At 40.2% G+C, this 16,993-nt stretch overlaps 1 protein-coding gene across 1 annotated transcript; it reads right to left on the bottom strand.

The window, feature by feature from the left end:
• Positions 1 to 2,009: 2,009 nt before the first annotated feature.
• Positions 2,010 to 13,560, bottom strand: kiaa0232 (KIAA0232 ortholog). Its single transcript, XM_076143728.1, has 8 exons — positions 13,321 to 13,560; positions 10,672 to 11,243; positions 9,275 to 9,415; positions 8,154 to 8,223; positions 7,937 to 8,021; positions 4,440 to 7,821; positions 3,394 to 3,502; positions 2,010 to 2,670 (listed from the first exon to the last, which is right to left on the bottom strand). Exons 2-8 carry the CDS (start codon positions 10,906 to 10,908, stop codon positions 2,654 to 2,656), a joined length of 4,041 nt encoding a protein of 1,346 aa, XP_075999843.1. The 5' UTR covers positions 10,909 to 11,243; positions 13,321 to 13,560; the 3' UTR covers positions 2,010 to 2,653.
• Between the last annotated feature and the right edge of the window lie 3,433 nt (positions 13,561 to 16,993).

The following is a 16,993-nucleotide window of genomic DNA, read 5'->3' as shown; positions in this document are numbered from 1 at the left end:
CAGTGCAATCAAAACTCTGATATTAGCCCCTGTCATATTCCTCTCTAAATGCATTTTCTCAAACACATGTCCAAACATGGCCTTGTAATGGAAGAATAAAATGGAAAAAAGATGTGACACATTCCTGCGACTCCCATGTACATGCTTTTTGTGACTTAAGCTTCTTACACACATTAACTAGATACAGATACACACCCAGACATCATATTCATTCAATCATTTAATTATCACTTATATTTGTTCAACCAAAATATTGTTTAAATCAAAATAAAAAATGACGGAGTGTGATGTTGCATGCTGCTTTTAGAGACATTCCCGGTTTATCTTGCGCAACTGCCCCTCACTCAAAAGGAATTGACATGCTAAATTAATGTCTCCATATGCTCCAGTTTCCATGTGCCAACGTATTGCATAGGACAAAGGGCTCTTGAATTCCCCTCCACGTTGCTTATGCACTCTACAATGGCTTGGGTTCTCTCAACCTAGCCTACCTATCCTAATTAATTAGTCACCACTGTGGTTGTTTGTGAGTAACTTATTTTAATAATGTCTGTTCCACAAGCAGAGATTACACAAATGCGTAAATGCACTGTCACAAATTTCAGTGTGGAATATGCTGTATGCTTATGTTAAGATTCCTGAGTGTCTGACAATTGTCAAAGAAAGGTGACAAACCCTGAAGTTGGAACTAAACTAAAAACAGCTACTTGGGGAAAGGGAGGGGGGGCTTTTTTTACTTAAAGTGACAGTGCATTGAATAAACCTTTGCCATTACAATACTTTCACCTTTTTTAAATGGGGGAGCCATTTGAGAAAATCACAACAGAAGACACCTTCACATTACAGCATGTCTGCCCAATTTGCTGACGCATTTAACTAACTAAATGATTACATTACAGACAGATGGTGATTATTGTTATTTGTGCTTCAGTTTCATGGTCTGATCTAACAAAAAAAATCATCCTGCTTATCTCCTCCTAATCTGGGGAGTAGAAAGCAGCAGCTATTACTAGACGCACAGATATGCACAATGCATTTATCCACAGATGTTTTGTCAATGCGCAAGCAACAAAAAGGATCAGTCCGACAAACCCTAAAAGGTTCTGTGACAGAAATTTGTTGCATTTCAAATTTAGGGGGCACAAATGCATTTGCAGTTTTGTAAATGTCCGTTTCACATGTTACATTTTCTGAGATAACACCCTCACCTCTAAAAGTTCTATAAAGACAGACACACACACTTTCACGCTCAGCCATTATTCAATAATTGAACAAGAAACACTGTAAACCAACTAAAAACACACAGATTGTGGGGGGAAAAAAGCATTTGTACCATTGTTAATTATGTCATGTTTTTGGTTTGACCATTGTCCCCTTATCTATTTTGTATAGATTTGTGGTGTTGCATCTGTCTGGGCAATTGGTCTGCGTTGGTCTTTCTGCTTCGAGCTATGAACCGAGCAGATGTCCAGAAATGTGAGATTTAAATACCTGGAAATATGTCAGATTTTCAGGTCTGACAACTAGGAAGAGATTCCTTAAATAAAAACCAAGCCATGTTAAGCGAGAACTGCTATCAGGCAAACTATTCTTCTTTTCTTTTCTTTTTTTTGCTTAATATATTTAAGGATTTTGATTTGCTGAACTACAAACAAAACTCAGTTACGGTATCTATTTATCAGCCATTTTCTGGAACTGCAAATTCAAGAGTTTTAGAACATGTTCATAGCACCAATAGTCTTGAACTACAGAGCTTACAAAAAAATAAAATCTTCATTGTGTTGCAACACAGATGTCTGCAGAAATGGCTGTAGTTGTCTTTTCATGATGGGTCTGTACCCCAAAACAAACAGCATTGCATTTAATTTTTTTTTTATATATATATACCTATATAGACAGATATAAATATATATCTATATATTGTTTTTTTTCTCCAAACAAACCATACTTTGTCTACCACTAGCTTTTGAAAGACTATCACCGTTCAAAAATCAGACGTTTCACACATGGGGAATTAATGGTTCTTTTAAAATAAAACTGCACACATTCTCTACTTTACATTCAGAAAGGAATTCAAACTGTTTCAATTCTTACACAAGTCAAAATCTCACCATCCTTACTCTGTCTTTCTGAACACAAGATGAAAAATAGAGGATGCAATAGCAGTTATTTCACACATAAGGTTTAACTGGAAAAACAGGAGTGAGACTTGCTGGACAAACATGCACAACCATTCAGACACCACCTACTATCCTAGTTCAAAAGCAAAAAGGTGGGAACAAAACGAATGAGGATGAACTACATACTAACTGAATGGGAACCCGTGAACAGAAGAATCAACTAAAAACAAATTCTAAAATGCGTAAAATGCATGTATGCTCATGGCATCACTCTAAGACAGAACATCTTTTTTGAATTTTGCTATTTTCACTCATTTTTTGTTGATCTGATTGTTGATTACACAAGGTTAAAGTTAGTAAATGAAAACCACAAGTTTTAAGGATGGATTCTGTAGGGGCGTCTCTTCAGAAAAATCACCTACATTAGGATTCCCAGCTTTGAGATGACCCTGAAGTTTTGCTGGTAAAGATCCAGTCAAAAGGATGAGAGACTTTCCTCTTGACAACAAGTTTCCTCTGCAAAACTGGAGTATTCAAATGTTGCTGCTCCCTAAGGAGAAACATGGCAAAAATAGTTAGGTTGGATGTGAAAGTTACATTTTTCAAATCAATTTTACACTTAAATCCGCAATTGTTTTACCTGGTCATTTATAAATATTAACAGGAACCACTAATAGAATACAACATGCAGATTTGTTGCAGGAGATACATTTTAGTACTGTGACGAAACAAAAAAATATAGAATATCCTCTGAAATATGTTGAAACTGATAAACATAATTGGAAGCTGCCATTCTCTATCCCATATTAAGATCTAAAACATGTGAAACCCAATTAAACTTATTATTCTTAAGAACTAATAATGGCCTGGACAAAATTATAGGGACCCTCCACCCAATATTCTTTGTGGATGGGAGGGAGAGGATTCATGTTGTGTGTAACTTCATGCCCATTTTTCTATAACCTGTCTATCTGCAATGGTAAATAATGATGATCTAGGATACATACACCAATGACATCACCTAACAAATAGCATTGATGCCATTTAGACTAACAGGGTCAAATGGATGTCATTGTTTTCCACTGAGTTTCGCCGATCGGACATTTTTTATATTAATTTTGTACCAACGGCTTCAGAAGAAGGATAACAATAAGTTGTATTCATTAGTCTGATCTATGTCACTGATTTGATATATAAATTCAAACTACATGTTTGATCTTGATCTTGTAGAATATGAAATCAATAATGTGGTGAATTGTTTTAAGATGTTTACCTGTACACTGGGATCCAGGGAAAAGAGGCGAACAGAGTGTGTTCTGCCACCAGCACTCCACTTGCTGATTACCAGTTCCTCCCTGTCCGCTTATATTCAACAGAGGGAACTAAATAAGACAAAAGAGAAATTGTCAATGTCTTTCAGCGATTGGCAAATATACATTTTCACAGGCAGCATTCATTGAGAGGTAAAAATCAGGTGAATCCATCACACTGTGTCATTAAAAGGATTTTTAAGATGAACAATTAACACACATAACACATAAGAAACGTTCACACCCCAAAACACTTGCATTCTAAACCTGGCCCATCTTTAATATTTTAGTGATTTGCGTTTAAAGTAGTCAAATATTAATTGGCAATGTTTTCAATGAGTTGCAAGTATAAAAAAATACTTGACATGCAGTATATATAGTTTAATTCCCCTTAGTCAAAAAGAATTGATGACAGGCAGGCTTCCAGGCCAGGATAGTTCACTCTGTACCACGAAGGATTTTCCACCTGGTTAAATCTTAGTGTTGGGTGAATGACAATGAAATGGAAATTTCGTGACTGATTTCTCATTTCTTAAATTTAGCTTCCGTTTCATCTTTGTTTTGAGGTATTTGTTTTACTACAATGTCCTCCCCCAAATCCAACTGAAACAATACCCCTTGCAATCACAAGAAGTAGGAGTCTAGTTGTTGCCACAGCAACCCAATAGCATCTGGTTAACCCACCTCCTACTCCCTCCCCCACAATTAGAAAACCAATCTCAGCTGTTGTGCATTTGCATGTACTTTGCAGCCCACCCCCGCCCACCCAAACTGCTCATTCACAGAAATGACAGAGCAATGGGATGAAAGCAAATGGCAAAAGCTGGTGTTTGCGTGAATCTTACCATCAAACTTCACAGAGCACATGGTACAATATTCCATTGCTAAATTTGAGCATAACATGGGACCTTAAATAGCTGGAGTTACATTGCTTTAGGAAGACTAATTTTCAGATTATGCAGTGATATATGATATATTATTTCAATGGCCAATTTTGATAGACTCTTACCTCTGGAAGATCTCCAACAAAGTCGTAAGCTATCCCATACTTGGGGATCTGAACTGCTGGTGCACACAAGCAGGACTCCTTTTCTCCAGAAGATTCCTCCTCTTGAATCTTGCCAACTGGGTGTTCCATCTGTCCACCTGCAGTTGATGCAGCTTCTGCCGTTTTACTGTCTAAGCAAATCTCATGCTCAGCAATTGGCAGGAGGGTAGTGGAGCCCTCCTGTGAATCCAGAGACGTCTGGGCACTCTTCTCCATGCCAGACTTCTTTAATCTGGGTAAGAATTTACCAGATTCCAGTTCTGACTTCCCATAATAAGGGCCCTCACGTTCTGCATCCTCCTCCAGAGGTTTGAGATCTGCCTGAGGATCATCAAAGCCTTCCACTGGTGCTACAATGGGAAAACACATCTCCTCTTTGTCAGTTTCAGCCTCTGAATCACTTTCCACTCCAGGAGACAATTCTGAGGCCGATATTGGTCGGAAATGAGTTCTGGGGGAAATGCGAATGGCCCTATACTGAGTCCGGTTGATGCCATATAATCGTGGCTGGAAGGCTTCATTCGATGAATCTGAGCAAAGTATAGATTTGGGTTTGAACCCTGGACTGAATGAAGCCATGTCCTCAGGTTCAAAGGAACACTCAACATGGAGGACTTGAGAGAAGGGGTTGTTCAGGTTGAAGGATGTAAAGGGGTATTCTAGACCTTGCTCCTCAGTATGCAAACCTCCATATGATCCAAGTAAATCTTCATGGAAGATGAAAGAAAATCCCTTATTCAATACATCTCCACATTCCTTAATGGCCTGTTCACTTTGCCCAAAGGAAACAAGAGGCCTCCACAGGGGCCTATGTCCAGGAGCAAAGCAGCTGCCAGTGTTCATGAACATATCGGTGCTAGTGATGGCAAGCATGTCTGCGCTGGAAGCGGTTGCGGCGGCAGCGGCACACTGGAGCAGATTTCCTTGTGTTTCAGTGGGTGGTACAATGGCCCAATTCTTATCACCACATAGTGTCTTCAACTCTCCATACACTCCTCCTAGGATGAATGATGTACTCTCCTTATCAGAGTTTAAGTCCCAGGGCTTGGACGGAGTCATATAATCCCCTGCACCATCTACTTTGGAGAGTTTGTTTTTGGCTAAACCCTGCTCTTCTTTCTTGCCTTCCCAAAGGTGATACTCTGACCGTTGCACTGCTTTTTTTTGATGTCCATGAATTTGAACTCCTTTTGCCTGCACCTCTAAACAGCTGCAGCAGTAACTACTTGATTCATCTGAGAATAGCCCCTTGCTTGGTTTTTCAGCTCCTTGCCTTGATGTTACAGAATCACAATCCCCAATTGCAGTCCAAATGTCCTTTATTATCCCTGAGCTGTAATCGTCACTCTGTTGGTTTGTGTTTAACAAAAACATGCCAGTGCTGTACTTACTACTGTCATCGTTTTTTTCCAATGCTATACCACAAATGGACTCCAATTTAGATTTTTTGGTGAAGCTCTGACTGGATGTTGGATGGACATTCACTTCCTCACACTTTTGGCCAGTGTCTTCCTGCAAGAAATCCAGGATTTCATCCTCTAGATATGTACTAGATAGAGGAGGGATTATACAATCAATCTCTTCATTAGCAATTTGAGCAGCATCCTCTGTTTGAGCATTGCCTTGCTCGTTATCTGAACGAGTCTCTTCTGAATGAGACCATGGACTGCACGTTCGCGTTGAAAGGTTAGAACAGTGTTCAGTTTCATCAAAGGCACTATTTTTGGTCCATATTAGCAAACGAGACTGTTTATGAGAATGTGGATCAAGACAGCTACTTGAATCTGTGTTGTTTTCTTGACCAACAGTGAGTGAGTCGTGGGGAAAAGAAAAGGTGGGACTATCATACTGCAGCTCAAAAAGAGAGAAGCAGGATGAGTTCAATCCAGATGGTTCAATGGTGGCTTCAGGAGCAGGCAGCTTCTCCACATTTCTAGATAGCTTGCTCAGTGTAAATGAAACACTATCGAGAAGTGGGGAAAGTCGAGTGGGAGAGTCTTGCACAAAGCTTTCTCCATCTATGTCTTCTGAAGTAGATGGTGAATAACATCCCCACAGTTGAGCCATGTTTTCAAGATCTTGTATTAAGAACCCAACAGAACCTGGAGCTTCATGCATTTCTGCCCTTATTGCACTTTCCCCTTGCTGCTCGAGGCCATCTAACACTAAACACTCTTCCTCCTCATCGTCTCTTTGCTCTTTGCTTTTCTGTCGAATCATGCTCAAGATCCGACTCTCTTGTTTCGAGTCTGAGGCACTAGAATCCAATATGGATTGATAAATATCTACTTCATAGAAGTGAGTGAATTCAGACAGATGCTCATCATCTAAATCTCTACTATCGTCAGGCTCCGGGCAGCCTGAGGTCCCAGTGAGGTCAGCAGTATCATCTTCTGCTTCACCAGGCCCCTCCACAAAGTGCCCATCCACAAATGAGCCTGCGGCTAGGTATGCCCTCTGGTAGTTCTCAGTGGCAATACAGATTCCCTGGATCCTCTCTGGCAGCCTATCTGTGCCAGCTGATGATGTGAAACCATCAGGAGAGTCCAGCTTGCTTCGGTATTTTGTTTCTAGCTTGCTTTGTCGGCTAAAAGGGACAAAATATTCTGTGATGGGCTCAGTGTACCAAAGTGGCTCCTCCATGTATTCTTTTCTGTTTCTGGCCTCAACTCCAGACTCTTTCATTTCCACCCCACCTGGATCTTTACGAATCTCCTTCAGTGGTCTCTTCCCCTTTTTGTAAAGCTGCAGTTGTTTGGCAGGACCACCAGTGGCAATGTTACTGCTCCCTCCTGTATTCCTCCGCTCCTCTTTATCAATTACCTTCAGAGCCAGCTTCACCTGCCCACTGTTGCGTGTTCTCTTGCTCCTTCCTGCCTCTCTTGATTTGTGCCTTATTCTAACTGCCTTTATGCTGGATGACTTTGTGTCACATTGGTTCCCACTTGAGCTTGAGCCCCCATCACTAGATCCTGAAGACCAAGATCTGGGCCGATATTTGCCCTCAGATCTGTGTCTTGCCTGTCTCTTCAAGTGGATGGCAGATTTGTCTTCCGCTGTTGCACCTCCATGGTATCTGTTTTCTTTCTCTTTCTTGCTTCGTCGTTGCGGCCCTCGCTCATTGGTCACAGTAGTGATGGTACAACATTCGTCAAGGTTTTGCTCCTTTGCAGGTTCGCCTTCACTGTTGCAATCTTTAGGTGAGGAGGTATCTGTGCTGGTCTGTGGCACCGCAGAGGAAGATGAACTGGAGTATGCCGAGACTTTAGCCTTGTTCCACACGGTCATGATCTCTTGGAGACAAACAGGTTTCTCTGACAAAGGAGGAAAGGCTTCATAATACCTAGAGTAAAGATGAGAGAAAGTTTAGCATAAGCAAGTATATAGACAAAGTTCATCATCATAGATAAAAGTATCATAGAAATTCAAAAATTAAAATTAACTATGCTGCAACTTACATTTCCACTTGGTCCTTTGAAGTGGGGGACTCCGCTCGTTCTGGAGACTGAAAGCCATCAGATTTCTTTCGAGTCTGTTTTTCCTCTGTAAAGACATTGTACGACAACATTACATCGTATTGTTGTGGTTGTTGTTGTTGGTTATTGTTGGTAATTTTTGTTTCTCTAGTTTGCATTGTAAAACAGTTTGAATATGGAAATGAAGAGTCATCCATACCTTTCTGTTTGTTTTGGATGTCCTTTAGTTTAGAGCAAAGCTCCTCAACCAGGCTCTCAATTTCAGAGTTCTGAAAGAAAGTGATATATAAGACACAGTATCCCATTGGCATCTTACACAATGCGCAACATTTCTATCTACATTTATGAAGAAATAAAATAAAAACAAATAAATAAAACTTGAAGCCAGATGAATTCTGAGAATTAGTTGAAGCATGTTTCGCCTCCTCTGTGCAATACAATTTGTGATTAAATAAATAAATAACAAATTATGTGGTCAACACCACATAATTAAGCCCAACAACAACTTAGACTAATATGAAGATCAGGTATTCTTAAACACAAACTTTGACCCTACATTGACCAAAGCAGAGTTGTCTCTCCTACCCCATTTCCTCCTGCATCATTGTGCTAATGCTGGTCAGCTGACAGCTGACCAGGTCTGCTGTTCATTGCTGCAATCCTGTACAGCGAGTGCTGGTTAAAAAATAGACTGCAAAGTACAGTCCCCAGAGAGAAGCTCAACGCTCCTCCTCTTACCTTGCAAACCCATCCCCTATCCAACCACCAGTTTTATGTAGTCCCATTCTTCACAACAGCCTGCCTCCCTTACTTATGCTGGTCACAGAGAATGTCACCAAATTCCTCTGTTACCTTTTCATTCACAAGGATGGATTTTTTTCCCTTCTACTGGGATATATACCCAAATATATTGATATACTGTAAATTATTTCATGACATTTGTTATCTGTTACAAATGAGGACAGTTATATTTTTGTCAGGGAAAAATGTAACCAGTGACCTTATTATAACCTTGCCATTTATTACTGGTTGAAAGTGTTACAACCCAATCAATTAATGTGACTTTGTGACAATGCAAATGTCTTGTCCTGTTTGATGCTTTAGTCCTCCTCATCTCTTCTCTGATATTAACATCAACATGCAACATGGCACATTACACTAACAAATTCCTGACATATAATAACACAATTGAGTCCCCTGTGTTTCATTCAACACTTTCATAAGGTTATGCATGACCAGCCTGCATACATCCAAAGTAGAAACATGGTTCAATTTAATAGTCAAGTTTACAGTGTTAAAACACGGAAAGAAGAACCTTACTTCATCAGATGCAGATCGGAGGCATTGCACAGCAGCTTGCTTCTTCATTTCTTCAAGACTCAGGTCTGACCCTCCTTTCTTCTTACTCTTGCCCCATTTCTTTCCGGTTCCCTTTTCCCAACCCAAGAAGATGTCGTTTTCCTGTCAAACACAAGCAATTAGTTTCCAAAAATAAAACACTGTGAAAAGTAAAGTAGACATGGTTAAAGAATTAAAAAAATATATAATATACGAAATGTGAAAATGAAAAAATGTGGAGTTTTATAAGAATATCACTGCACCTCACACTGCACAACATAACACTGTTTCAATACTACCGAAACACAGTGGTCCCACCTCAATTGTAGCACAGTGACTATTGATGAAACAGCTGTATGTCAACAAAGTTATGCAACTGTCAGATTTGTCAGTTTTAGCGTCATGTCAAACAACTGGTGTGCCAATGCTAGCGAGCTTCTTTGACTAACAAATTTATTGTGAATGAAAAGAGCTGCGGCAAGAACAGGGGAAAAAGCATTCCGTTTCCATTAGGAATGGGAAAACATTCGCAAGTGCGTTTGCCTCATCTGCGGTGCCAGTGTTTCAACCAGCAGAAGATGCAACATTGGGGATCACTTTGCCAAAGATCACAATAACTTTGCACAGGACATCCCTGCAGGTAGCAGGCGGGGTAGTCCTATAGAGCAGTTCTAGGTTTATTGAGTTTGTGGAGAACACTATTACGCTGCTTTATTGCTTGCCATGAAAGTGTATATTGACACAGAGTAAATTTTGCTTGTGTATTCAGTTACTGGATGACCCTGAGTCTGCCATAGTGGAATAATTAGGCAGAGGTAGCACCCTGGGGGATCTGGATAGAGTGGGAAGAGCGATGGCAGAGCCGACCTGGTGACAGAGTTTGGTGGTCGGACAGTGGGGGGTAGTGCCAGGGTGCTGGTTCTACTGTGAAGCCCCCCCTGAGATGTCATGGGCTTAAATCAATGAACCATAAAAGAGCCCATTTGAAAACCTGCAGAAGCCACTCAACTCTTACTTTGGAAGTACGAGGGAGGAAACTAGCAGGGTTGGGTAACTGTAAGGGTGAGCGGGTTGCCATAAACCTATCATAGTTTGCTTATCTGATTTAGATATGAGATGGGACTTTAATTTGTGAATAAATCTGACATGCAAGTAGCTCTCAACCACATACATTCTTTTGTGAAGTAGCACTAAGACATAAAATGGTTGAAGAACACTGGTCTAGACAAAGGCAGAGGTAAGAGAGCAAAGAGCAAAAAAGTGTTGAATGAAATTAGGAAAAGCATTCAAGCCACACATGAGAAGTTGACATTATTGCAATTAAATATAATGGCTAATGTAAATAAATTAAATGGAAATATTTCCTGAAGGTTACCAACCTGGTCATGGAGGTCGTAGTCATAGCTGTCATGCAGGAGAAGGCTGAGAACATAGCGGGTGTAGATCATAGCATCAATCCCGCACTTCTCCAGCTCCTGACCAAGCCAGCTTTGCACTGGGCCGAGTGACTGAAACAGGGACATCTCTGATGTGGCCAGAGGGCCCACGGGAGGGTAGGGGCAAGAGAGGTCTTCGGGAGGAGCAGGACCGTCTGAATCGGCGCTCACTGGACGCATGAGACCTCAGGTATAGGCCATTCTCAGGTGACGTTGCATTGTGACAGGTAGGTACTTTAGGGTAGTGAAGTGGAGAGGGGTGCAGAAGATTAGGCAAAACCTATCTGGAAGGGAAGTCACTCCAGCAGGATGTGATAAAGGGGCTCTACATTGGGAGGCATATAGGAGGTGGTTTATATTTTGTAATTATTGCTTTTAAGCAAAAAGGAGACTTTAGTCGTTAGGCATGGCTTATGCTGCTGAACAATATCAGCTGGTGAGCAGAACAGAGGGTGTGTGTTCGTCTCAGTCAGAGGGGTCCATTTTGGTGCTACGACTTGCTTCACAGGTCCAACCTGCAATGGAAACATCAACATTCAGTTCATCTAAAATTCAGGTGTGTTACAACACAAAGACAGTCAATCACCATATTTAACATAGAATTACATCCCTAGGCACTGTTTCTAGCAAATAATGCTTAATTCATTTAATGAGGTAATAAAAATGATAAATTAGCCCATATACCAGCAATCAGATATTATGAGCTTGTATTTACTTATCAGGGTATCATTAATAATACTTGTGAAGCAATGCCTGACATCCAACTTTCTTGTTAAGCTGTTAAGTATCACACAATCTTTCAATAATATTGGTATTAGTCTCAAAAAGTCAGCATTGGTGAGTATCACAGACATAACAATTTATGATAGTAATACCTCTTCAAAAGTTATTGAGGTTAGTTGGCAATAATAACAGAGTGGTACCACATTTTACACTTCACCAGAGGCTTTGTTCTAAAATGTATATTTTGATACAAGTACAGCAGACTTGGAAGCACAGTATGGTAGCATATTCAAGAGTAACAACCATCCTGTCAAGCAAGTAAAAATTATTTCCAGAACAAGTGAGTGGAGAAGTGGTTATGGCTACTTCCTTATCAGAGAACCTGACTGACTGTGCATGTCTGTGCCTCTTCCTGACAGTATGCTTATGACACAGTTATTTCCTGAACCATAGGCATTAATATAAACATTCCTTTTATAGTTTTAATTATGAGCCTAAAAACGAAATATGTGCTGGATTCGTGCTGATGGCAGATTAATGACAACGGGTGGGTGATTGTGTAGGCAAACAGATGCTTGCTGTCAAGTGCATGTGTTTCATGTGACAGCAGTGAATTAGGGATCCAAAGTGGAGAGCAAATGGAGGCTGCAACGTTTTGATTGGCTGGCTCTCCCGTCACTTTAACAGTTGTATAATAGTGCATAACCGTTACAGTCGTCAAAGGGCATGATACAGTACATATCATACATGCCAGTAATGAAGCCAACGCCTGTGCAGGCAGTAGCACTTTGTTCGTTTAATAGTTACGGATGAACCAAACATGAATAAATATGGCTGACCGGTGACTACAACCCAGCTGTTCCTTGTAGGCACACTAGCGCCGGCAGCTAACCGCTGACTGCACTGTCCACATAACTTTATCCTATCAGCCGACATTGTGCGGGGGAATTCATCAATTATATTTATCTAACTGATAATAAGTACAGAGTAACGTAATCTAACAGAGTTGTAAACTAAGGTTCAATAAATTATTAGCTGACATTGTTGTTCAATTCCTAGGCTTGCGAGTGCGACGATAACAGCAGAGGAAACAACAGATAATGGTTTTAGTGGTTGCTATTTCATGTCAGGTTGACGTCTACGTGCCTGGAAACAACTTAAATGTCACCTACATACACTTAAAATAGAATAAACGTCGCCTAACGAGCTCAGTGTGCAAGAGGACGGCAGGGCTAGCTGAGCCACCGAACTTTAGCAAGCTTTTAGTAAGCCAAGTTAGCAGAGCTAGCTATCGAGCGAAACCTTCCATCAATCAACAATTTAATTTAATACATTTTAATCGATTGTCTGGCGTGATAGCCAGGTGACACTTAATGCTTAATTCCATTGTTTATTTTTAATGACTCCAGTAATGACCATTGGCGTTAGCGCTAGTTACGTAGCTATGTGTGCGGTAAGGTGAACGTACACTAGTTATGAATGGTGACATTAAAGCGATCTCTGTCCTCCACACTCTTAGCTGGTGGACAACACCATGCCAACGTTTAACTAACTGGATATTGGAACGGGGAAACAATGGGTTTTTTCAGCGTGGTTGTCAAGAAAATGTAGCGCAAAGGTCCCGATTCATACTGAAACGAACATTGGCTAATGTTAGCTATGCTAGTTGTTGTTGTGAGACGAAGGGGAGGAGGAGCGGCTGCCCGGTAGGCTACTAGGGGACTGTCAGACGTTTTTTGCCTTCAAAAATGTGCGCCATGTCCTTCTATGGCTAACGAGTAAAATGTCAAAACACAAAATACTAAAATCGAATAATTACAAACTACGTTACGAAATTGAAACTCGGAACTGAATCTCCGGGTTGCTTACCTGCGGCAGGTTAGAGTCGAGAGGAGCAGCGACGGTGGAGCGGCTATTTCTCATCCGCTGCCGTTCCGAACTCGAGCTCCGGAATCCGCTGCGGTAGCATCGCGTATCATGGACGCCGACAGAAATGGCGCTGCTTTCACATCCAGTCCTTCGTCTACAGCGTCAATGAAACTGACGACATTGCGGTTCAAACAGGAAGGTCATTCCTCGATGATGCATAGCATTCAGAGCCAGCATGACGGCTACCGGAAGCCAGTTTCATTCGGAGAAGGTCTTCTATTGCGCCGCCCCCTCCGCGTTCGTATCTAAGCAACAGGCCAAACCTCTGCCGCCGTGGTTGTGTATAAGGTTTGATTCCTCCGCTGTGGTATTGCATCAGAAGCTCAAGTAGTACGCTCTCTATATCTACTGTATTCAAAGTTTTTTAAGAGTAGCGACATAGTTATAGTATATAATATTTATATATAGTGTATTTTATTCAGCATTCAAAAATAAACAAATGTCATCGTCGTAAGTTTAAGTTACTGTGAAGAAATGCAAGGGAAAACACAAAAAACACAAATCAGATTTAAAAAACCAACAGACCAATACAATTATATACAATACAATATTAAGCAACAATTTATGCCCAATTTCAATTGATACAGCTATTGTGATATTCATTATTTTTCTTTGGCACACTCCTTATCTTAAAACATGTATTTTGATTAAATGTTACGATTTTTAACAAAGCACACACACACACACACAGACAATTCTACATTGTTCATGTTGTAAAATCAGTGCAGCTGTTATCTATCCAATTTCATGAATATACCAATTGAAGGAGTTAAATCTAACTTACGTCTCAAATGACAATATCAAAATAATGTCACGTTTTTATTTTTGAAAGCATCACATTGCTTGAAATAGCATTAGTGGTATATTACTAACCTATTCCAAACCATCGAAACAGGAGTTGTAGAGGAATATCTGGTAATTTCAACAGGCCATGGGGGGAGGGTTATTCTTTTGTTTGACTACCTTCACCACATTGACACCTTTCATATGCCCTCTGGGACCTCAGGGGTCATGACCTCTGGAACTAGGTAGACAGGGGCCTACTGACCAGCTGTTTGTAACCATGCCATCACCCCCACACACTCTGGTATAATTAAAAAAACACACTGACATCCTTTGCTGCCTCTGGGCCAATTCACTACAGGCAATTATCTTTATGCATCTGTGTGTGTGTGTGTGTGTGTGTGTGTGTGTGTGTGTTTGTGTGTGTGTGTGTGTGTGTGTGTGTGTGTGTGTGTGTGTGTGTGTGTGTGTGTGTGTGTGTGTGTGTAAAAGAGCGGGGGTGGGGGTTACAGACATATGCATTGTAGTTTCTGGCTGTGGCCCTGTTTGGCTTATATATTTCTTTAAACCTATACCCAATACATTTGCTATTTTACCAGGCAGTCACATGTCAGGCTGTATTACAGTGCTGAGTAATTCCACAAGAAAGATAAGCAGCAAGATGTATTGTTATTCTGACACACTTTCATGAGACTAATCCTAACAGGGAATTTACATGATTATCCTGAATCTACTTAGACAGAAAACAGTCAGCATGAAGGGGAAGTTAAAAAAAAATATGTCCTGAAACAAACCTCTTTCCTGTATCCAAACCTGTTTGCCTTTGTCTGCAATCGCTTTTTCATGGCTTGTATACTGTATATGCACTTGCATGTGAACAAATGGATGTAGATTCTATATCCCCACAGGCACCAAACCTCACCTCAGAGAAAGATCATGCAAACATCAGCACTTCCTTCGAAACTCAACAAACGGGTGCACTTATTTAAACTGCACAGACATCGGAGCTTTCATTCTTTTATTTATTGTACTTCATTCTTCATGTTGGTAATCAGGCAGAAGAACCTTAACATTCAGTCAGATGAACATGTTGTGCTTATAACATATCATGTCATGTAATGCAGTTTTGGTTTAGTTGTATTCTTTCGCTGTTCCTCATTCTTACCTTGAAAAAAGGAATGCATTAGCATTCTCTGCGGTGCAGGGTACATAGCGCTTCCCCTACCGCCCTGTTTCACATGATCCTCATATGATTCCTATCAACAGGCTGTCTTTCACACCCTCTGCGGCCTCACTTGGATGCTGCTTTGCTTAGCGTTTATAATCTGTTCTGGCAATAGAGTGAAAAAAGAACTCAAAGGAAATCTAGATCAGCTCTTGTTGTTTTCTTACATTGGGCTTGTTATGTTTCCAGTGACTTCATAGCCTGACTTTGCAGAAACATATAAATAATAATTACTCTTTTATGTATAGAGTCTGTTGTAGTGAATTATGATTCATTTTCTGGTTTAATATGTGTTCCTCTGCAATTAAATAAAGAAAAGAAAGGTGAAGTCACATTGTATGAATTTGTGCATTCCAAGATCAATGAAATCAACAATCTTATTCATTTAGTAGATTGAAATTTCATATTTGGAAATCAAAAATGTAATTTTAGGACCAACAGTATTCAGCTAAAATAGTCCCACTGAATGCCTCCCAGTTGAGACAATCAACCTCGATAACCTCTGATACTGTAAACATGAATGATCTTGTCATTCAAAGTGGATTACTTCTGTTACTGATTTATTCAGCAGACAGACCAATCATTGATGCAAATCGATCAACTTGAGAGTCATCGATGCCTTTCTTTGGATACACACAACCCCTAGCAAACTTTAAAGAGTATACAACTACCTGTGATCATTTTTATCACTGTCATCACTTCATGAATAGGTGATACTCGGCTACAGGATGCAGTTGAAAAGCCATCGAGTCACGTTGATAACGATCCTCACCCTCACACCCCCGACACCAATTGCCAAACGAGTAGACTTCACAAAATAAAAGGATTACGAATTGCTCTGAACTTTGGATGTATTCACACATGTGCTGGTGATGAAAGAGTGTGATAGTTTTAACACATGTAAATGCGTTAGTGCTGGTGGCTTTTAGAGTTCCTGTAGATAACACAGGGACAGTCTCCTCATCGCTCTGTCTGTGAGCGTGTGGTGGGTGCATGAATCAATAAGAAAGTATAGGACAGAGAGCAGCATTGTTTGAATTGACCAGTACATTAACAGTGCTACTTTTAAATACATCACAAGTCACAGTTATAAAACCAAGAAAGTAGTGATTACATCACCAAGGCACAGTGTATCCAAAGACTGCCTGTTATCTCTACAAAACAGGCCTGACTGTGCTCCCAATGCAAATAGTATTACCTCTCAGGCCCCTGATAGTCTGGTTGTCTGCCGCCTACTGATGAAGGACTGCTGTTGGTTTGTTCCAAAGATTTACAAAGTGCTCAGAGCTGAACATAGATCAAAGACTTGATTTAACATAATTAAATTTTAGTCATTAGTAATCAGACACCAGTTGAGCTCCAAGATGACATTGTCCCAATAAAAAAACAGATAAATTAATTTGTAATTCGATGTCATTACATTAAGAGATACATTAAAATGTAAAATAACACACATTTCCCATACATTATTTTTCCATGCACAATGAAATGACATAATATCTGTTAGTGTAAATAATAAATGTTATATATAGACGTGGCTACTATGTAAATTTTAAAACAACAATGTACATTTTACATTCTATGTGTATATGTATATTCTAATGT

This window comes from Genypterus blacodes, unplaced genomic scaffold, assembly GCF_046128005.1.
Source record: "Genypterus blacodes isolate CSIRO-AG114 ecotype Tasmania unplaced genomic scaffold, CSIRO-AGI_Gbla_v1 ptg000027l_1, whole genome shotgun sequence".
In the NCBI taxonomy this organism is placed as follows: Eukaryota; Metazoa; Chordata; class Actinopteri; order Ophidiiformes; family Ophidiidae; genus Genypterus; species Genypterus blacodes.
The sequence above is the reverse complement of the archived record's forward strand: the minus strand, read 5'-3'. Positions and strand labels throughout refer to the sequence as shown.

Coding starts and splice junctions, on each gene's coding strand:
- kiaa0232 (XM_076143728.1), bottom strand. CDS start 10,908: ATGCGTCCAGTGAGCGCCGATTCAGACGGTCCTGCTCCTCCCGAAGAC. Junction 8,022..8,153: donor CATCCAAAACAAACAGAAAG/GTATGGATGACT, acceptor ATGTCTTTACAG/AGGAAAAACAGACTCGAAAG. Junction 7,822..7,936: donor TCAAAGGACCAAGTGGAAAT/GTAAGTTGCAGC, acceptor TCTTTACTCTAG/GTATTATGAAGCCTTTCCTC.